Source organism: Falco cherrug, chromosome 7 (assembly GCF_023634085.1).
Source record: "Falco cherrug isolate bFalChe1 chromosome 7, bFalChe1.pri, whole genome shotgun sequence".
Classification (NCBI taxonomy): Eukaryota; Metazoa; Chordata; class Aves; order Falconiformes; family Falconidae; genus Falco; species Falco cherrug.
Genome location: NC_073703.1, coordinates 5,098,810 through 5,118,722, shown reverse-complemented (window position 1 = coordinate 5,118,722; position 19,913 = coordinate 5,098,810). Strand labels below are relative to the sequence as shown.

The window sequence follows — 19,913 nt, the reverse complement described above, 5'->3', positions numbered from 1 at the left end:
TATTTGCAGTGCTGCTGAGTCTCAGGTGCTGGTCCTGCCCACACAGCCACATGCAGGGCTCCTGCTCCTCCCACCCGTGGCAAAGTTAAAAAGGTTTCGTATAAGCAAATGCGTGCTGTGTGGTATGCAGGCACACCACTCAGCCCTCAGTGGCTTCTGGGGGCAAGTCATTTGTAAGTTATGTTTTTGTCTTCTTTACAGTGTGCATCCAGGAGCATTACAGGGTCTTAGTGCCTCTTGTAGTGGTTCATGTTGCTTTTTTTATTGCACCAGAGCTACTAAGTAGTAGCTGGCTGAGCAGCCAGAGCTTTTATAGCAGTGAAATTCTTCTGTGTGGGAGTGTGTGGCCCTTGTTGAAGTTTCAAAAGCAGAGACAACCTTATCTCCCTTAAAAATGGGAGTAATAATAAAAACCAGATTTAAAAAATCCCTAAGAGAGTCATGATAATTTATTAAGGGTGATCTGCAGAGGAAAGCAAAAAGGGTTGGTGCTCTATGCTTTACTGATATACATGTTTCCCCACAGCCTCCTCTTCCTGATGCCACTCTGTGATTTTCAGAAAAATAAGTATTTTTCAGTTTTGTGCATGCCTTTTGCCCTCTTTTCTTCCCCTGCATGTAAAAAGAAAAAAATGCTTCCCAGATTTGCCCACCTGGACTTTTAGCACGCAGTTTTTGAAAGTAAAATCTGATTAATTGCTGGAAGAAGAATGTGGTGGTGATATTTTTAATTTTTTTCCCCATGGAGCCCATTCACACTTCTGGTATATAATAGCTGCTTCTGTGATAACTGCTCCTTCCTGTTTGTCCATTTCATTTACCTGTTGTATCCTGTTGTAAATGGAAATCACATTCTCTTTGGGTCAGGGACTTTCTCTTTTGTGCTGGTTGTGTATAAGCCTTGATATTTGATTGGGGTTTAGTGGGGATTAGTGGTTACTACCATAAAACAATTAGTATCCTCACAAGTCAGTGAACTAGAGGTCCGGAATGGAATTTACTGAATTCATTGCATGTGCAAATGAGCCCACACCATTCAGCTGGAGGGCTCTGCTCATTTGCTTCCTGGAAGGTAACTAAACTTCCAGATTTTGGGAACCTGTGTTTGTTTGCCTTTCTAAATATTCTTTTATATCTTAAACTTTGCTTTACATAGCTCTGGGAACATTGGTGGTTCTGAGAAAAGATTAGGCTCTCTGAATGGTCACGTATATTGTTATACCCAAGGATCGTTTATGGCTTTTGTATGCATGACTGCATGTAATGCTTTTAAAGTTTGATATCCATTCTTGTTGTATCAAAACTCTGGAGTGTTTCCAGTGTCCTTGCGTACTTCCACAAGAGAGACCTATCACATGTATTTTATAGAAAAGCACTGAGACCAGTGGGGGTGGGTGGGTGTAATTTTGGTAAGAATAAAAGATGTAAAAGGAGTCTGAAGGTTTTGAGAACTTGGGACTAAACCACCCAAATCTAGCTAAACTGCATCCACTAGAACAAGAAATGAATCTTACTTTACTCTGGTGGAGAACTGTGCCCCCAGTGCGTCACTTTTTTTCAGTCTGGTACGGCTTTTACCATTCTCTCATGTATGCTAAACAGAGTACTTTCCCCTTCAAGCCCAGAATTTGCAAATGGGAACAAGAAATGCAGGATATAATGTCTTCTAGTTTACCCGGGGCACTTCTGTTTTTTCTTTGATTTCTGTGTAGAGAAAGGAGATGGCAACAGTCCTTCAGTTGCAGGGAAGAGGAGTGTTCTTAGAAGACTGAAAAACCACTACCAACTGCAGGGAACCACGCTACAGTGAGTCAGCACATCTCAAGGCTGGTTTTCCTGCTGTGGGCAGGTGCTGTCCTTGTCAGAAAATGGATGGTAACACCGTCTCCTCTTTCTCCTCCCTGTGCCCTCAGCAGGCATGTGCTGCTGCTGCCGGTGCTGGAGGCTGAGGCAGCCCAGCCATGCTCCCACCAGGTTTCTTGTTCTTCCAATATAGAACAAGATATCTGGGACAAGGAGTGTCACGGCTCTGGGATGAAGGCTGCAGTTTATTACAAACTACTGTCCTACTTTTTGTATGGGTGGCCTGATTTGTACAATAGTGCCAATTCGCATTGTGGTGTTTACAGAGTAAAGACAGGATGTGCGCCGGCCTGTCTCAATGCATTATCTGTTCGTGTTGTATTTTTAGGCTCTTGCTTCCATGACAAAATATTCAGTGACAGTATATTTGCCTACAAGCCTTTGAAGGTCTGTTTTTGCCTCATGTAGGCGTTCCCATTGTTTGGGATTCACCAGCATTTAAGCAGCAATGCTGTGTTTTACATGTCATCTCCATAATGTTTTTAGAAACAAACTTTGTGTTGCTTTCAATAAAGCCACGGGTCCTGCCTTAAAAAGGTTGAGTTTGTGGCAAGCTGGCTGCTGATCAGTTCTTCATGCCAAACAAATTGTGGCGAGTGTTATGAAAGCAATGGGATGTGTGTGGTGCTGTTAATTATAATAAACATAACAGCCTGTGGAGTAGCTGTACTCAGGGGCCGCTCCTCAAGCTGGTGTTACAAGTAAGCCCGAATTCATAGGAGGGCCAAGAACTACGCAGTGATCCTCAGATCATTCAGTAAAACAGGAGCAAAAATTACTGTTGCTGGTATTGGAGCTGAAATGTGAGAACGCAGTGCTTGGAGAAGGAGGACGACATATACTACTGGTGTGAAGAGTTGGGTCAGAACTGTGGAACTTTCCACCAGCAGAGAGAGCGCTAGATCCCCAAGCTCAGCATATTCAAAACCTGAATGCAAAACTCATCTTTTCCTTGAGTTTGTTTGTTTGGTCTTTTCACAAGCTCACAATGGATAAAAATAAACGTGAAGAACTAATCCAGTTAAGCTTTTTCTTGCCATGGAGAGGAGAGACAGAACAATAAACACTTTGTTTCTCTTTTGCAGTATCTGGTCAGTGTTCAGATACAACAGAGGTAAAGAGGTCATGTAAACACAGATAATTTGGAGCTGCCTTATGGGTCTGGGTGGGAGACTGAAGTTTTGATGGGGACAGAACCAGGACAAAGCATGTGGGCATGATGACTTGGATGATTGAAGAAGACAAATCATGTCTTTTGGGCTCATCTATGAATCAATTACAGTTTTTTCCTTATTAATAATTTAGCTGCCAAGAATGTGCTTATTGCTTTGGGGGCGTGGGGGCGGGAAATACAGACTGTCCCTGTACCGAGTAGCTGGCAGTCTAAAAGACACAAGACAGTACTCTCAGGAGTATCCAGAGAAAACTGTAACTGTGGTCTATATTAATAACTTTAATATTTTTGTACCATCTCCTCCCTGTAAACCTTTTTGTCCGCTTGCATCATGTTGATAGGGTGTGGCACACTTGGTTTAACTGGCCTTTCCAAAGAAATGAGATGGTGGAGGATCATCCTTCCATCTCATCAGGACTGGAAGGTTTTTCTCTGCCCCAGTGTTATGCTGAAAGCTACACGAGGCAGGGAAAGGGGCTGAGGTGGAGAGGGAAGGAGAAGCCAAGGGGAAGCATGTGGTTGATGTCCAGTCTAGGCAAGGAATTTGGGAGGAGGAGGGAGACGCTGCGGTTGGGATGAGTCGCAAATGTGACATAAAGAGGGCTGGAGTGCTCTGAGGACTGTAGGCTGTTTGAACTTAATACCTTGTAGAAGATACCAGACCGATTAAGAAGGAAGTGTGATTGATGGGTCGGAATGATAATTTTAGCAGCTGGGTTTTTTGATGGGTTAGAGGAACAAGATATTTATTTGATGTGCCAGAGATTAGTTGGGATGGCATAAGGACAGGCATGTTGTTTTGGTTGCTAAAAGGAAAAAGGAGTAGATTTTATTTTGCGTTGGGGGCTTGTTTTTTGTTTGTTTTTTCTTAAATTTTGTGCAGGAAAATGTATTGAGGCACAAGTAGTGAACAAAACAGAAAATGGCTGGGAAGGCTGCTAGAGGTGGTGTGGAGCAGTGGTTCCAGATGGTGAGTAGGTTTCTAGAACAAAGTTTAATACCATTTTTATGCAGTAGGTCTGTGCCAGGATGGGGATGAGATCTGGGTTTTCTGCCTCCACTGGCAGGCAGTGTCCTTGCCATTACACCAGCAGTGCATCAAAGGTAAGGCATGGCACAAAGCCTAAGTTAATAAGCTCAGCGGGATGTTGGGAGGCAGTGAGGCATGGAGTGCTGCCAGTGCCTGCCCTTAGCGAAAGGCAAGAACCTCTGTGACACAGCCCACTGCTCTCATTTCCGTGCCGTACTTTTGAGCCCTGGTGGTTTAGGATCAATTCTGATCTGTGGCACACTGGGCACTGCAGTGTCCTCTCCCTGGAAGCAGCTAGGAGTGATTTCAGAAAGTTTGTCTGGGTGGACGATGTTGTCTGCAGACTCGGAGGTTTGGGAATGGGATAAGAAAAATGGAGATGAGTTGGACTTGCTAGTGTTTAATGTCTGGTTGAGAGAGGGAGTAGGATCCTGTTACATACAAAGTAGACAGTTGGTGCAGACTCTTAGTAAATAGACTTAGTGCTGTGAGGAGGAGGTGTGATTGGTCATTGCCTGTGCGTATTTTAGAGCAATCAAATTTGTTTCATGGAGATGTTTTTTGAGGATGGAGTGGGTGTGTGGACCAAAGGCTTAGTCACGAGGGGAGGGGAAAGAAAACTGTCTTGACTTGTGAAATCAAATATTTGTGACTTACCCTATTGTTTCCCTATCTTTGTGTGGCTTATGCCCGTATTCACGTGCTGTAGGAGTGAGCACTGCTGCTAGATTTGCGTGTGGCTTGTATTCCTTTCCACAGCATTCAGGTATTCAGAGAGGATTGCTGACTCTTTTGCACCCTTGATAGTATGCTCTCTCTCACTCTCACTCATGCTTGGACAGCCCAGTAAATATTTAGGGAAGGTGTAGGTAGTGAGACATCTCCCAATCAACAAAACCTGGAGGGTGCTTAAAAATGTGTGGATGATTCACTGGAAGGCCCTCTGTTCTGAGTCACTGCTGACCCAGGGACCTAGCAAGTGCTTTGGGCTGCTAAAGAGGAGACATAAAAAGAAGGTCATAATTGACTGTTACCTCTATATGCCTCATTGTGGTGTTTTAGAGAAGCTGGGTGGTGTTCCTGGGTCTCCTGTCTGCATTTCATCTTGAGTAGTTACTATGGTTTGCTTCTAAAGTTCCCTCAAGCTTTGATTTGGAATGAGTGGTGGTGGTCTTCATGTTGGCCATGAAAGTGCTGTAGTGTTGCTGTGAGCTGTTAAGTAACGTTTTAGTGTTACTCTTGTCTTGGCTATACCACAAGATGGACATATCTATTTGTACACTTCTGTGGTTTTGAAAACACTTCAGGATTTGAAGAACTGAAAAAAGTTTTGTCTTCTGTGGATTCCCTTTTCAGGTCACAGCAGAGCGATGCTGGTCTACTGCTGCAGGCCAGGAGGGATCTCTCCTGTGGCTTTAAAGAGCTTCCAGTCTTTATCTAGTGTTACTGCTCAGGCCAGTACTCATGAAGTTGCCAGATGGCAAGGTGATATGATGCCTGGGAAAGGGAGGCCTGTGTGGTTACGGGAGGAGAGCTGTGCTCCCAAACAGCATTCTTTGCCTCTTTTGTGAGTGCCAAAACCACACACAAAAGTCCAGCCAAACTCCTGTGTGGCTGGCATTAAAGGCACCCGCCAAGAGGGGCCAGAGAGAAAATAAGGAAGAAAAACATCCCTTGTTTCTGGAATTCTGCTGATCATTTTCCATAATTTAGCTGATAATGACTGGCAGTGTCACTGTCACCCTGGACCAGCTGCCAAAGACGACACGAGGTGCTTATTCCCCCTGTGCTACCCTGCCCTACCAACATTTGACAGAGAACGATGTGAAGTTGGCTTGAAAATCAAAAACAGCTTTAAAATACACTCTGGCTTTTTCAAGTACAAACTAATATTTATATGTGACTCTGCTTCCCTCCTTGTTCCCCTCTCCTTGGCAAGCTCTAGATCAGCTTCTAGTTTAACCTTAATGTTTAAGCATCTATCCAGTGAGGTTCCCAGGACATGAATATTAAATATTTTTTTTAGTTCAGGGAGATGACAACAGGAAAACTACTTGAAATGGTGCTGTCTTACTTAAATGTGAGTTTTGATGCAGTTGGTATTTTCAGCTATTCGTTATGGACGCCTCATGGAAAACTTTTGAAAAACATCTCATTTGGGAACAGTTCTGTCTCCTGTGGTGGTTGAAGGGTGACCTGTTTTCGTGTTGTTTTTTTCTGGACCATTCTTTAATCACTTCTTGCCTCAAGTTTTTATTACTGCTGAAATTTACATGAAAATAAGGTATTTGTTTATGTTGATTTCAGCTACTTGCCTTTTCCTGCTCCTTTTTGTGTCATACCAGCTGGATTTCCATACAAGCAATAGTAATGATAAGACCTTTACAGGAAAGGTACTGTGCACGCACATGCTTGAGATCCTGTTTGGATGATAAGAATGACTTAGTGTGGTACTGATACGTGCTTTATAGAGCTGTTATTCATGCCGCTGGGTTGCTCTCCCACACATCCTGCATTAGTCAGAGTTAAGCATTGAAATTATACATCCTTGCTCCCAGCCGTATCACCAGTGCAGAGCTGGTGTAGTTTACAGCAGGGGAGAGTGAAGGAGAGAGGGAAAACATCTGTGCTTGTGTTGGTGCTGCTTTCCTTCAGATAGATAGCGAGTGCTGCACATATTGAGAAAATGGTGCATCCTGATTCAGGGAGCTACAACATGTTAAAGTCTGGTGAGCAAGGGAATTCCTTGTGCCTTGCAGCATCGGGAAAATACTGTTCTCCCCTCCTGTTCTCAAAGTTTTTCAGTGTGGTTTATTTATTTATTTCTTAACATAAACTGTAATTTAGGAAAGCAGAATTGGGCTTCCATGAAGAAGGTAATTATCTTGGCCAGAGGGGATGGCTGAGGGAGTGACTTTCTCTTGCTGCATGGCACGTCTGCTGTGCTGTTAGGCTTCTAGTGGTAGCCTGAAAGAAAACCCTTTCAACTGATCTGTAGATTTACTAAAAGAAAGGAGGCTTTCAGGTAGGCCACATACATAGCTTCCCTTTTTGCTGCTAAGAGTTTTTCGTGGGGAAAAAAAAACATTTCAGCTGAACCATTTTCCACCTCTCTGGTATAAGAAACCCTCTTCTCTTATTGTATAGAAACAGTCCCTCAAAATAAAACTAACCAACCGAAAACCTATAACACCACCTCCTCTCATCCCTCCCTTCCTCAGATGTGTTGTAAAACCTGATTATGAGACAGAGAAGTTTACAAAGGTGTTATTCCAAACACACACGAACTCTTGCAGAGTCTTGAGTCTCTGATTTCACTAGTAATTACAGACATAAGAGACTGTAAAATATTAACTTCTGTGGGCTTTTAATGAGGCATTTCATCTTAAATCTGCAGCATTCCCCTAAGACATCACACTCTTTTAGGTTTACTTTTTAATCTGGATTTCTCCTGCATTGCTGGTGACTCATAATTAAGGAAGTCAGAGTTGTAAAATTAACACAGCCTTCTTCCACTACCCTTTTCACCTCTCTCACACACCTTCTGTTAACTCCTTGTGGAAACTTCAAGGCTTGTTTTGGTAGCGGAGGTAGTTCTTTGTCATCGGGACCAAGGAGGAAAGTCTGTGAGAATCTGCTCTGTGATGAAATACGCAGTCTGCACATGGGAAATGATTCATGCAGAACTGATTCATTAACAACTCGCAGGATGCCAGAGTGGGTCGGAGGCTGGGAAAGCTCGATTGGAAAAGAGAGGTGGTTAATTGTTTGAGAGAATGGGAGAGGCTGAAGGCTAAGGAACACAGACTAAAGTTTTTGTAAGCAAGCTGCATTTCATTTCAAGTTGATCACCCTTAATGAAGAACAGGTCCTCATCACAGAGCCATCTGAGCACATGTGTAGCTCTGCTGCTGAACGGATCCCAAAGGACGTCCCTGCGGAGGGGCTTGGGGTGGGGGTGGATGTTGGACGGAAGTGTGAGCGTCTGTGGGACCGGGTCCCCTGGTTTGTGGTATGCTGTTAATTAGTACTGGTTGTGCAAATAAGTATATATCTGAATTGCTGTTAAACCAGCTTGAAAAGCAATATAACGTAGAGCCAGTGGAATTAATGAAAGACTTTAAAGGCCTATGTAATTCAAGGAAAGTATCGATCTGTGTCTTAAGTAGCAGAGTTGCTTTCAAAAATAGGAGATGGGCACTCTGGAAAATTTCACTCTGGATTTTGTTATCCGTGCGTGGGAGGTACAAACACAGATGTCAAATCTTGAAATAGCTGCTTTTCAAATTACAGGAAAAGCAGCAACTTTTTCACTATATAATAAAGAAAATAACAACAAGGAACCTTGAGTAGCCTCAAACTATTCCAAACAAGATAATTGGAGGCTGTAACACAGTGTATTTTTAGTTATATCTGCTATACAGTAAACATGTTCTTTGCCCAGGACCACCAAAAATGTTTCCATAAGAAATGTTGGCTTTGCCCCAACTTGATAAAATGCACAAACATTTCTCTGAGGTCAGTTCCGACTCCTGGTATTTATATGAAGTTTCTGTTGAAGGCGCTGGGAATTGTGTATATTATGAAGGAGAGTCCAAGGTCTTAAAACTGTCATTTTTCAACACTCACTATGATAATCACTTTTGCTTTTGTTAGCAGACATATATTTGGGGCAGTAGTTCTTGGTGTGAGACTTCTGTCTAAACATTGAGCAGTACGTTAGTTTATTTTCTCTTTCAGCAATTAAGAAGCATATTCTTTTCTTGGTTCTTTTGCTCTGGTTTTATTTGGACTGTATCAACAGCTGATGCTAATTTGCAAAGCTCTCCTGACTTCAGTGAAAATAGGAAGATTTTTTTTCCCCTACAGTATCAAGAAGATGCATGTTGAAGCTAGATATTAAATGTAAATCAGCATAAGTACCATGGAAGCTAACAGAATAACTGAGAAAAGAGCTTTCTTTTCTCTTTCGTGTGGTTTTTTTTTTGGTTGTTGTTGTTGTTGTGGTGTTTTTTGATTGCTAACAGGACCATGTGCTCCAGTTATTCAGTCTTTCTTGAAATGCCTTTGTTTTGAATGCACTCTGTGTTATGAAAGATTATCTGAATCTCTTCGGCATTTCCATCCATCCATTTTCTCCTTATGAAACTCTTCTGAACATACAAATACACAGACCCATCAGTATGCCTGGAATCTCCTCGGAGAGAGGAAGTTGCTGGTTTGGTTGGATGGAAGTGTGTTGGGTTTTGGATTTCATGATTGGAGTTAAACACAGGATTCTGGGAAGAAATGACGAGCTCATATGATAAATGACTTTTCAGAAAGGCACGCTCCTTTTGAGAGGCTGATTTTCTTATTGTGTCTGTTTCCTCCACCCCCAGTCCCCTTAAGGATCAAGCACAAATAAATTTAGATGAGTCTGACAGAGATTTGGACAAATAAACTTCGCTGAAATAAATGAAAGGACTAGAACTGCTTAGAAAAACTGGATTTCAAATTTAGAGGGGTTATGAAAATCAATCAAAAAGTCACATTTGCTCCACAAAAGGTAACTGGGAAAGGGCTTGGATGCAATACCTTCAGATTCCACTTACATCTCTTATTTGCTACCAATTTCTATTCATGGTAGATTAGTAGTAGTCAATTACCACATTGCTACAAAAATACAGCTTGCCCTATCTGCCTCTTGCAGTAGTAACAAGGATAGTTGGGGGGTGGGTTACCGGTTTTTTGGGTTTTTTTTAATTTTTGCTGACAGCTGTGAGCTTCTGAAGGGTAGAGGGGTACCACTGGAGACATTTTAACTGCGTAATTTTTGCTGCAGCTACTAGTAACGGTGTGTCTTCGGGATTGTGCCTTGCTGGGTAATTCATTGCTTTCCTTTGAAATGTCAGTAAAAGAGTGCCTTTTCTGAGAACTGCCATCTGCCTTGCAGGTCCAAGTGCAGTTGGACAAGTGTAGATGGCAGAAATATTGGGATGTATATTAGGAAGTTTAGCAATGGGTTTATGATTAAGCCTTAGTTAAACATTAGGATATATTATGTCCATTCTAGGGTAGGAGGGTGAAGGACATGCATGGCTGGGCCTCTGAAGTACCTAGCTGCTGTGCCACTGGCTATCAGAAAGAGGAGGAGGTGAGAGGGATGCAGGGGCGGATAATTACAAAATGGCCAAAAATAAAGGAAAGAGAGCTGGATTTGATAGCCAGTAGCCAATATTCTGTAGCTGTGGCATGAGCAGGAGTGGTGTAAATAACAGAGATTAGTAAAAAGTGCGGAGGAAAAAACAGTTAGATTGTGATGCTACATGACAAAACAAGATCTATCTGTAGCTTTAAAGAAATCTAAATTAAACTAAGGTGTTATTTGCATGCCAGCAGGGAGTAGAAGTGGACACAGCTCGGAGAAGTTAGAGCTGTGGGGTACAGGACAAGCAGAAGGCAGCTTTAGAGAAGCAACAATGGACAGACAGTTTATGGTAAACCAATAAAATGTACTTATGTCTGAATCTGAAATTAGACTCTGAAAAATATGGTCTCAAGGCACCTGCTAAAGAGCTTAGCATTACTGGAATCTTAATAAATGACTCATGCTGTCATAATCTGATCCTGACATCAACTCTCTGTGCTGTATTTCTTCAGCTTTTGAGTGGGGGAAGGGGAAGTCTGCAAACCTTAGTAAAGACCAAGAGATGTAAATAGGTAGTTAGAAGCCCACACAAGAGATATTGGTAATTTCTGTATTGTCAGCTACTTTTCAAACCCAGAACAAATGAGACTTGAGTACCAGAATTGTGCAGCATCAGAAGAAAGAGGAATTGCTCTTAACCTTTAAAATCTTTACCCGATGCTGCAGGCTGTAGGTTCTATCTGTCTCTGTTCAAGACTTCATGGCTAGCAGATGCATGGAGCTGTGCCACCCACTGGCTGTGATCCTGTGCTTACCTGTAAGTACACACGCAGCGGTCTGCTCAGAGGGCGTGATAACCTTTGCATGGGTTTCCAGGCTTTGCCCATTGCTTCCTCTTCATGTGTTTGCCACAGTCCTCCTGCTCCTGTTAGCAACTCCTTGCAAAGGTCAGAAGCATCTGAAGTCAGCTACCATCTGCAGATGTAAAGGATGTGTTTTACTTCTAAATCCAAAGGAGGACTTTAGTGGGAAGAATAAGCAATGCGGATGAGAGAAATACCAGTGCAAAATAGCAGTGATCTTTGATAGCATCAAGGGAGTGATGAACTCCTTACTCCTGGTGTTGGCTCTGACACAAACTTTTCTTTTGCTTTGGGAGAATCGTTTACCTTCATTGTTTTGGGGGTAGTGAAAAGTTACCCTCTTCATAGAGATGTGTTGCAAAGTAGAAGTTTGTTAAAACTTTTAATCTTCTATAAATTTAAGTGCTAAGTAGAAGTATTAATTATTAGTTTCCTCCATGGCAGTGTGATAACATGTATTGCAAGCCTCAGTTCGACACAGTTACTTCTATTTCTAGAACTTGAATGACAGTACTGTTAAAACTGCACCAGAAATTGGAAAGTTTAGTGATGCTGAGCAAATTGAGGGGAAAGAGATGGCAAAGGATCAGCTTTTGAATTACAGATGTGCTGCATCAGTCTTTTTTTGTATTCAGTGTTGTTTGTTTGGCCAGTATGCAGGGAAAGTTGAGATATTATCCAACTTTTCAGTGAAGCCCTGTGGATATTGCAGTGCTCTGCACACAAAAGCCAGATTCTGCTACAAGAATAAATGCTTATTTTCCTGGTGTAGACCAGATGCAGGGCCGGTAAGGAGCTACTAATCATGTTTTGTGCTTAAGAGAAAATCACAGCCTGTGGCCATAGTTCTTGGTGCATTTTAGAGCATGCTGGCAACTTATTTATCATGGTTTTTAAAACCAGCTTCTGCTCATGGTTTTTAATAAGAACCTCTTGGAAATGCATAACTTGAACTTTTTCTTCCTGATTGTTTTTCTCTTTTCCTAACCGTTTTTTTGCACATGCTGGTGTTACTGGATACTTGAGCTTTCAGCTATTTTGCTTTCTTGGAAGATTAATGACAGGGATATAAAACTGATGGGCTTTGCAAACAGGGGTGTACGTGTCTGAGTGGTAAGGGAAGGGAGTGGCTCTCTGATAGAGTTTATCTGAAGATTTCCAACTTGACAAAAAAACTTGTAACAATTTATTGCTTATATCACTTTGCTTAATTTGCACTACTGCATTCCATGGATTTCAACTTTACTTTTAAAGAAGGCGATTGGGTGCAAGGAAGAGTTCCATTATCCATCTAGAGGAAAGACAGCTGCAGAATACTCAAAGACGAAAATAGAAAATAACAAGTACATCTTTCAAAGTGTGGAGTGGTTTTTGGTTTTTGTTCTTTCCCAGTTCAGGATCTTACAAATTAAATTAGGTTAAAAAAAAACACAACCAAACACCACGAACCAAACCCAACAAAACACCACCACCCCCAACAACAACAAGAAAAAAACCCTAATGAGGCCCAGAAATCAAATTCCTCTTATGCAGTGTAACATTCTCCTATTTACTCCTCATTTTTTTTCAGGCAGGCACAGAGGATTTTTTTTTTATAAAAAGCTTGTCAGTGTTTCTGTCCTTTTTTCCTCCCTTCTCTGTTTTTGCTGTTAAGTCACTGTTGCCCTTTGTTCTTTGAGCAGCAGTAGTCTGGACAGTTTGGAGTAGCAGTTTCATGTGTTAAATATTCCTAGTAAATGGCTTGTAACAAAATATAAGCATGGACTAATCCTAAAGGTGTTCAGCCTGAGAGGTTTTTTTGTTTGTTTCTTATGGACACTGCAAATGGTGTCCTGACCATGCCTTACACTGTTGTGCAAGCAATTAAGTGACCTGATTGCATTCCTGGAGTCTTGGTGTCTCTTTCTTCATTCAGTACTTTTTAATCTCTGGTTATAACCGCCCAAGGTGTGGAGTAACCACTCCACTGGGTACCTCTTGATCGTGTTTGAATGCCCTGTATCGGAACCCTCAAGCCTTTGGCTGGCTTCTCCTTGGGCATCTTTTGCCAAGCACTGAGTCTTCTGAGCTGTATCCTACATGCAGGATAAGGGTGCACAGTTACTGTCTGTATTGCTACCACCCACAGCACAGGCTGGGACAAACGTACTGCGAGGCATTAGCCAGTTCTCCCACCCCGGCACAGCTGCCTCAGGGGTCTGCTGGCCACCTAGTCATCATTCAGGTGGCTGATCTTTGACATTGCTGAGCCTCTGTGTTCCTCCTTGCTGCTGCTTCTTTGTCTTGTCATGTCAGGCCTTTGTTTTTCTGAATCATTGTTGAATTTATTTGTTTGTTATAAACCACTGCTAAGTGGTATCAGCTCAGGAATCTTGCTATGTTCTGGTGTTGTTTTTACCTTATCTTGCAGGCTGTCATAGCCTACGTGCTCTTACACTTGCAGGCGGTGATAACTACACTCATCGTATTTCCCTTAGTAAAGCAGGCTTGTGGATCACAATATTTTCTCATTTTTTCTTGCAAGTTCAGGACACGTGCTAGTTACGAAAGATGCACTAGAACACCCTCTGGCAGTGAGTCTGCATCACCCGCTCCGTCTAAACATTGACACTGTGCAAAGAAAAGCTCTTTACAACTTCTGCTATTTAAGCCCACCATGCAGTACAGAGACACTTTGAAAACATAGTGTTGCATCAAAATAAACGGTGCTGATTTTAGAGAGAACCATCCAATACTGAATTTTTGGCCGAAGAAAGATATTAAAAGAAATCCTGTTAGGTAGTATGGAATAATAAATGTACCAAGTCTGTTGTACAGGGAGATCTGCTCAACACAGGCTGATTAAAAGAAAGGTAAGAGGCAGGGTTCAGTAACCCAGCGGAAATCTTAGTGCTTAAATTCTGCTAATTTTAGTGAAGCCTGGATATGCTGAGCTCGTGGGTGATTTGGGGAATACTTCAGCCTTCAAGATCAGACTGTGCTTCAGAACAGGACCAAGAAAGGGTGGAAGTTGTGTGTCCTATGGAGCTTATTGTCAGATTACTCTGCATATGGATGTGTGAGACACATGCTCGGGTCATCCCTGAGGGCGGTAGACTCCAGAGATGGTGAGCCAGTCAAACGCATCCTCAGCTGTAGTACATGCTAACAGAAGTACATACTAGCTTAACTCACATCAGCTTTTGGCTTTCATCAGGTTCCTCCAAGAATGATCACAGCCTGCTAACCCGTGAAAAAGTGGATAGCCTTCTGCCAAGTTAGAGACCTGAGCCAGCTTGTGGTATGATGCTGAGGGGACAAGAGCCGATGAACCAAGGGAGATGAGATATGACAGGGCTGTGGGAATGGGAATGTGTTGGGCAGGAGGAAGACCATCTTACCAAGGTCGTGCTAGTCCTGTAGCTTGGCACATCTGCACTTAAGACTGCAGCTTGCCAGGCTGATGGTTGGATTCGATGATTTTAAAGGTCTTTTCCAATCTAAATGATTCTGTGATTCATAAGTGAGATGACTGGGTGCTCAAGACGGTTCTTGTGGTCCATCAAGTGTTTGCATCAATGAATGCACATTCAGTTAGCTAATAAAGACATGGCAATTGACTGGAGTAATTGGGGTGCTATATCTACATAAAAAGCTGCCTTTAGAAGAGCACAGTCTTTCTTCATCTAATCTTGTGTCCCATCTCAGCCATACCAGCTATTTGTTGCATTGGAGAAAATACTTGGGGGTTGAGGCAGGACAGCTGAAAGAAATAAAGCTGCCCTGTTGCTTAGCCACGTTCTTCCCAAGAACATGCAGACAATGTTGTTTTGTCCCAAGTCCCTTAACAGAGAGGAGGGATTTCACAATCATAAAAATGTAATTAGCCCCCAGGGCTTTGGGGAAATAGAATTTATTTTACCTTATCTTCATATTAAGGGGAGAGGGGAGAAGGGGAGGTTATTATATTTGAGAATAAAACATATGGCTCTGTCATTTTAAAAAGTCTTCTTAGATAAGATTATAGAGAAGTCCATCTCTTCTGCCTTGTAGAGAGCATTCATGCTGTGAGCAGTGGTAGATAGCAAGCCCAACACATTTTTTGCAGTGTGCAGTCTCTGGTAACAAAAATGAGTAGCTGTGTTACTGGTGCTCGAGAGCTGTGTTATGCTTTTAGGCTGGTTTTGTTTTAGATAACTGCTGGAGCTGTTCAGGATTTGGGGGCTGGTCAGACATCAGTGACTTGGTGACTGTCTCCTGCAAGACCTTTGTCAGCGGAAGGGCTCCATCAGCCTGGGTGGCGAGGGCCACTGCATCCAGAGAGTGAGCCAGGCATGTGGACATGCTGGCTCTTCTTCTGTAAAGACTTCATAGCTTTTACCAGGAGTCCTGGGGTGGTAGTGAGAAGTGCACTTCACCGTCTAGCTGACTGAGAAATTTGTTGTAAGTATAAGAGTTTCTTCTATCCTGGGAAATGTAGGGAGAGACCCATCCCTGCAAGCAATCCCAAAGTCATGCAGACTTTGTATTAGTCCCCCCATCTCAGCTGCTAATGTCAACCCGAATCTGTCTGTGCTGCTGATGGTGAATGGGAACAGTGTAAGAACACTTGCCAAAGTTGTGTCTCCTGCGGGACACTTGGAATAATCTTGAAGTCATTTTTTTTTCCTTTACTCTTACTTAGATGTAAGATATCCTTCTAAGTGGGCAAAGATGTTTGAAAGGGGAACAGAAAAGCAGTCCTATTTTCTTCCTTCTTTCAGCCTACTCTCTTCTTGTTAAATTTAGTTAATATTTTCATGCTTTTGGTGTATTTTTTTTTTTATTTATTTTCCAAACTGACAAGTTTTGAGGTCACGTAAGTCAAGTCTTGGCCCCATTGAAATCGGTACCAAGATTCCCACCTTCCACAGAAGATCAGTTCTAGACGATTCCACTTGGGAAGACACAATTTCTGCTTTCCTGTCCTTGGAAGGAGCTTGGGATAAGAACATGCTTGGAAAATATGCCAGATACTCAGCTGGCTGATTACCCCATAACAGAGCAGTCTGAAGAGAATGCATGATCCATAAATAACAGGCACAATATGAAGAAATGCATACTATAAGTGCGTACTGTAAATAATAACTGTGGGCGTTGTGCATTTTTTAGGGCTGTAATATACTTGCAGGTTTTAGATGTTTTGTAACCAGTACCAGCAAGTCCCTCAGTGATGGCATAGCCTCTTTACATACTTCATAGTTAACAGTTAAATGACATGTTTTCTTGCTCCCTTAAATCAAGTGCTTGCTGGTAATAGCTTGAATTGTTTGCGTTTTGCCTTCCTTGTTGTTGTAACAGTGTTTACAGGAGGTGTGCGTGTTACCACGCTCTGCCAGAGAAGCTTTTGGAAAAACTCTTTTACGGCAGCCAAGACTGGCGCAACCACTGTTAGAATAATTGTTTGTGTGTTTTGGTTTGGTTTGCTTTTGGTTTTCTGGAGTGGCTGCCAACACGAAGAACCAAGGGAAATAATTCCGAGTTAATTTTTTTTTTCTTTCCTTGACAAATTAAAAGTAGAAATATTTAATTTCACCAAACCCCTGAAGTGTTTCATTTTGGTCATTAAGAAAAGCAAGGGAAATGAAGGGTTAGACTTCAAAGAAAGTGCCTGGGGGTAGTTGCCATTTAGCAGCTCAGGAAGTGGAGCCCTCATTCAGGGTGGAGGAGACCCTCCTACAACTCTTTCCTCTGCTGGAGAGGATTTGAACATGCTTGTCTTGCTTCCCAGGAAGGTTTGCTAGGAACAGGCTGTTCTGGGGTGAGGATAGGATTAGGTGAAAAATAAGTCGGAGGAGACATGGGCTAGATGTAAAAACAAAAGTCAAGCAATGCTGAAAAAAAAATTTCTCTCGTTTTCAGGCTGCGATTTGGAAAACGAAACTGGAAGCCTTTCTTGTTTGTAATGTTTGTGAATACTTACAGAAAAGGAATCTGTATCAATTTTGGATTATTTTGTCACAATGGAAATTCATGTCTCTGTTTTAAAAGTCTAGTTTTATTGGCACATATTTTAAGATATGATACCTTTACATGCACAGCACAAATTGATGAGAGCTGTGCAAATGGCCTGTTTGTTAGGACACACACAAATACTTCAGATGTACCGCTGATTCAATGTATTCTTACTTACTGTAGCTCTTGTTTCTGCCTCCAAATTAACCTCTTCTCAGAAAATTAGTAAATCCTATGTAAACCAAACATTTTACAGTTTTCAGAGATGACTCCTTGGCCTGAAGACTGGGACCAGAATGCCTCCTTGCAGCACTGTCCCCGTGGGTTTTGGTGACTAGCACCTTTTGGGATTGTGTCAAGGTTGACTGAGTTGGCTGGGCAGCCTGTGCTTTGAGCCTCCTGCCGGTCTGCAGTCTTCACATTAGGTTCCCCTGTGCAGTGTTTGATGGGATGTCGTCAATACTACACATGTATTAACGCCATTAAATTGCTGTCATTTGCATATTCTGGCTGCAGATCACTAGATGGCCGGCTGCAAGTGTCTCACCGGAAGGGTCTTCCCCATGTGATCTACTGCCGGCTGTGGCGGTGGCCAGACCTTCATAGCCACCATGAGCTGCGTGCCATGGAGATGTGCGAGTATGCCTTTAACATGAAGAAGGATGAAGTCTGTGTGAATCCTTATCATTACCAAAGAGTGGAAACCCCAGGTACTGCTGGCCCTGTGTGCAGATGCCTCAGCTTCTCAGTGCCAGCATAAGGGATTTATAAGTGCATTTCAAAATTGAATAAAGCAGCAGGCGTAGGGTTTTAAAACCAAAGGGTATCTATTATTGATGATAATCTCTTACTGTATGCAGTAGAATAATTTATGAATCTGCACTCGGGGGGAAAATACTATTTTAAATCGATAAAATCCAAGTCGGGCAGGTTGCGTTGTTGCCAGGTCCCTAATACGGCATTGTGTGCACGTAAACAATTCACACACATAGTGGATACAACTATGAACTATGGCAGTGTTCTGTGCATCCCTAATTCTTGGTATTAAGTTAAGGATAAACTTACTGTTAAGTTGAAGTGGATCTAAGAATAGCTCCCAACACAACTGAACTTCCTGTTCTGAAGTCTCCTCCTGCCTCTAAAAGAGACTTTCATCTGGAACTGCAAATACTTCTGCTGCTTGTCAGTACAAATCTGCAGAACCAGTCTGGATGTTTATGCTAATCCTACCTTACTGTTTCATTTTATGTGAAATTTATTCCTTTTGAATCATGTGGTATAACTTCTCTTAAATGGTTTTTCAGGATGACCTGTTTCTTTGCCTTAGAAGGGGCAGACAGGCTGGGTGTGTTCAGATAAGCACTTATCCTGTCCCCAGCTGAGATGTGTTAAGAATAACTGCTGCTGTTATTTCAGAAGCAAGTATCGAATTGTGTCCCTTAATAAGTGACTTTGGTGTTGCATGTATTTAAGGGTGTTAGTCCAGACTAGTTTCTCTTCATTTTCTAGGGTTTCAGTCATTTTATTTTAAAGCTGTTCTATTTTTTTCCTTTCCATTTGTGCAGTGTTACCTCCAGTGCTGGTGCCTCGGCACACAGAGATCCCAGCTGAGTTCCCGCCATTAGATGATTATAGTCATTCTATTCCAGAGAACACTAACTTCCCAGCGGGTATCGAGCCACAGAGCAACTACATTCCAGGTACCATATATCTTCCATACAGCGAGTGGAGGGAAAAGGGTCACATTGCACAGAGAATTGTGTCTATGTATGCTAAGCTTGAGGACTGGAAAGTCTTTTTTCCATTGTTGCTACAAAGCTAAGGAGTGGGAATCTATACAAAAATAGATGAAAGCTGTAAATGTAGGCACATGACAGTGCTGTTTATAGTTTTGTTTTGTTTTCATTAAACTCACCTCTTCCCTTCAGTAGTGCATACTCAGTTTATTGTGAAATCTAAAGCTGAATGTTCCCTTAGCAAGTTTAGATTTGAGTGAAATTCAGCCATTTTGATTTGAGTAAAACTCTCTACATTTCTGATGAAATTGAGCTCTTCTATTTATGTGTCTCTTTTACAAGCAATTTACACCTTATTTGCATGGACAAGCTATGCAGCTGCACACCAGGAGAGGAAAAATATGCGGACAGAAAACTGTCTACATGGCTTAAAGGTTTATGGGACTGAAAATCCAGATTTTTTTGTTTCCCCTTCCTCTGTTGTTCACAAATACCATCCTGATTGTGCCAGCTCCTCCTTTCAGCAGCTTGAGGAAGAAAAGTAATGAAAAAGAAATTCAGCTCCTTGTGCATAACAGAGTATATGTTTTTGGCATCTAAAATCCAGACTTTGCATCTAGTTGCAATGACAGTATGATCATTTTATGCTTCTAGAGACACCTCCTCCAGGCTATTTGAGTGAGGATGGAGAAACTAGTGACCACCAGATGAACCCCAGCATGGATGCGGGTAAGTCATCTTGTGCCATTTGCTGCAGCTTTCTAGGTCATATCAGAGACACTTTTAAAGTTTTTCTTTGCGACAATGAAGATCAGATGGTGGTTTCAGGTATTTTATCCCTGTAGGAGTGCAAGTGTAGCCTGACATCTCATGCAAAGCACGAGTTGGTGTGTTTTGGAGCTGCTGGTGAAAGGTACAGCATGTTCCTGTTCTCCGCAATATTCATCATTAGATACTACTAATGATACAGGAGCCTGCAACAGTGGAGACACATCTAAGGATGATAGTTTGTGTTGTATTTGTGTCCTTGCATCTGTACACACTTGAAAATTTAGCACATAACTGGCACTTTTCTACAGAGGCATTTTCCTTATCGCTTGGTTGTTTACATACTTAAACATCCAGTTTTATTATATTTGAAATG

At 42.1% G+C, this 19,913-nt stretch overlaps 1 protein-coding gene across 3 annotated transcripts in view; it reads left to right on the top strand.

Annotated features, from left to right (window-relative positions):
- Positions 1–19,913, top strand: part of SMAD3 (SMAD family member 3) — an 80,222-nt gene that overhangs the window by 39,732 nt on the left and 20,577 nt on the right. For 2 of the 3 annotated variants that reach the window (XM_005435585.4, XM_055715129.1), the window contains exons 2-4: positions 17,550–17,743; positions 18,599–18,733; positions 19,424–19,498. In XM_005435585.4, coding sequence (XP_005435642.1) covers positions 17,550–17,743; positions 18,599–18,733; positions 19,424–19,498 — 404 coding nt within the window. Of the gene's footprint in view, positions 1–10,184; positions 10,204–17,549; positions 17,744–18,598; positions 18,734–19,423; positions 19,499–19,913 lie in introns of those variants that run through there. The other variant, XM_027800238.2, reaches the window with a different exon arrangement.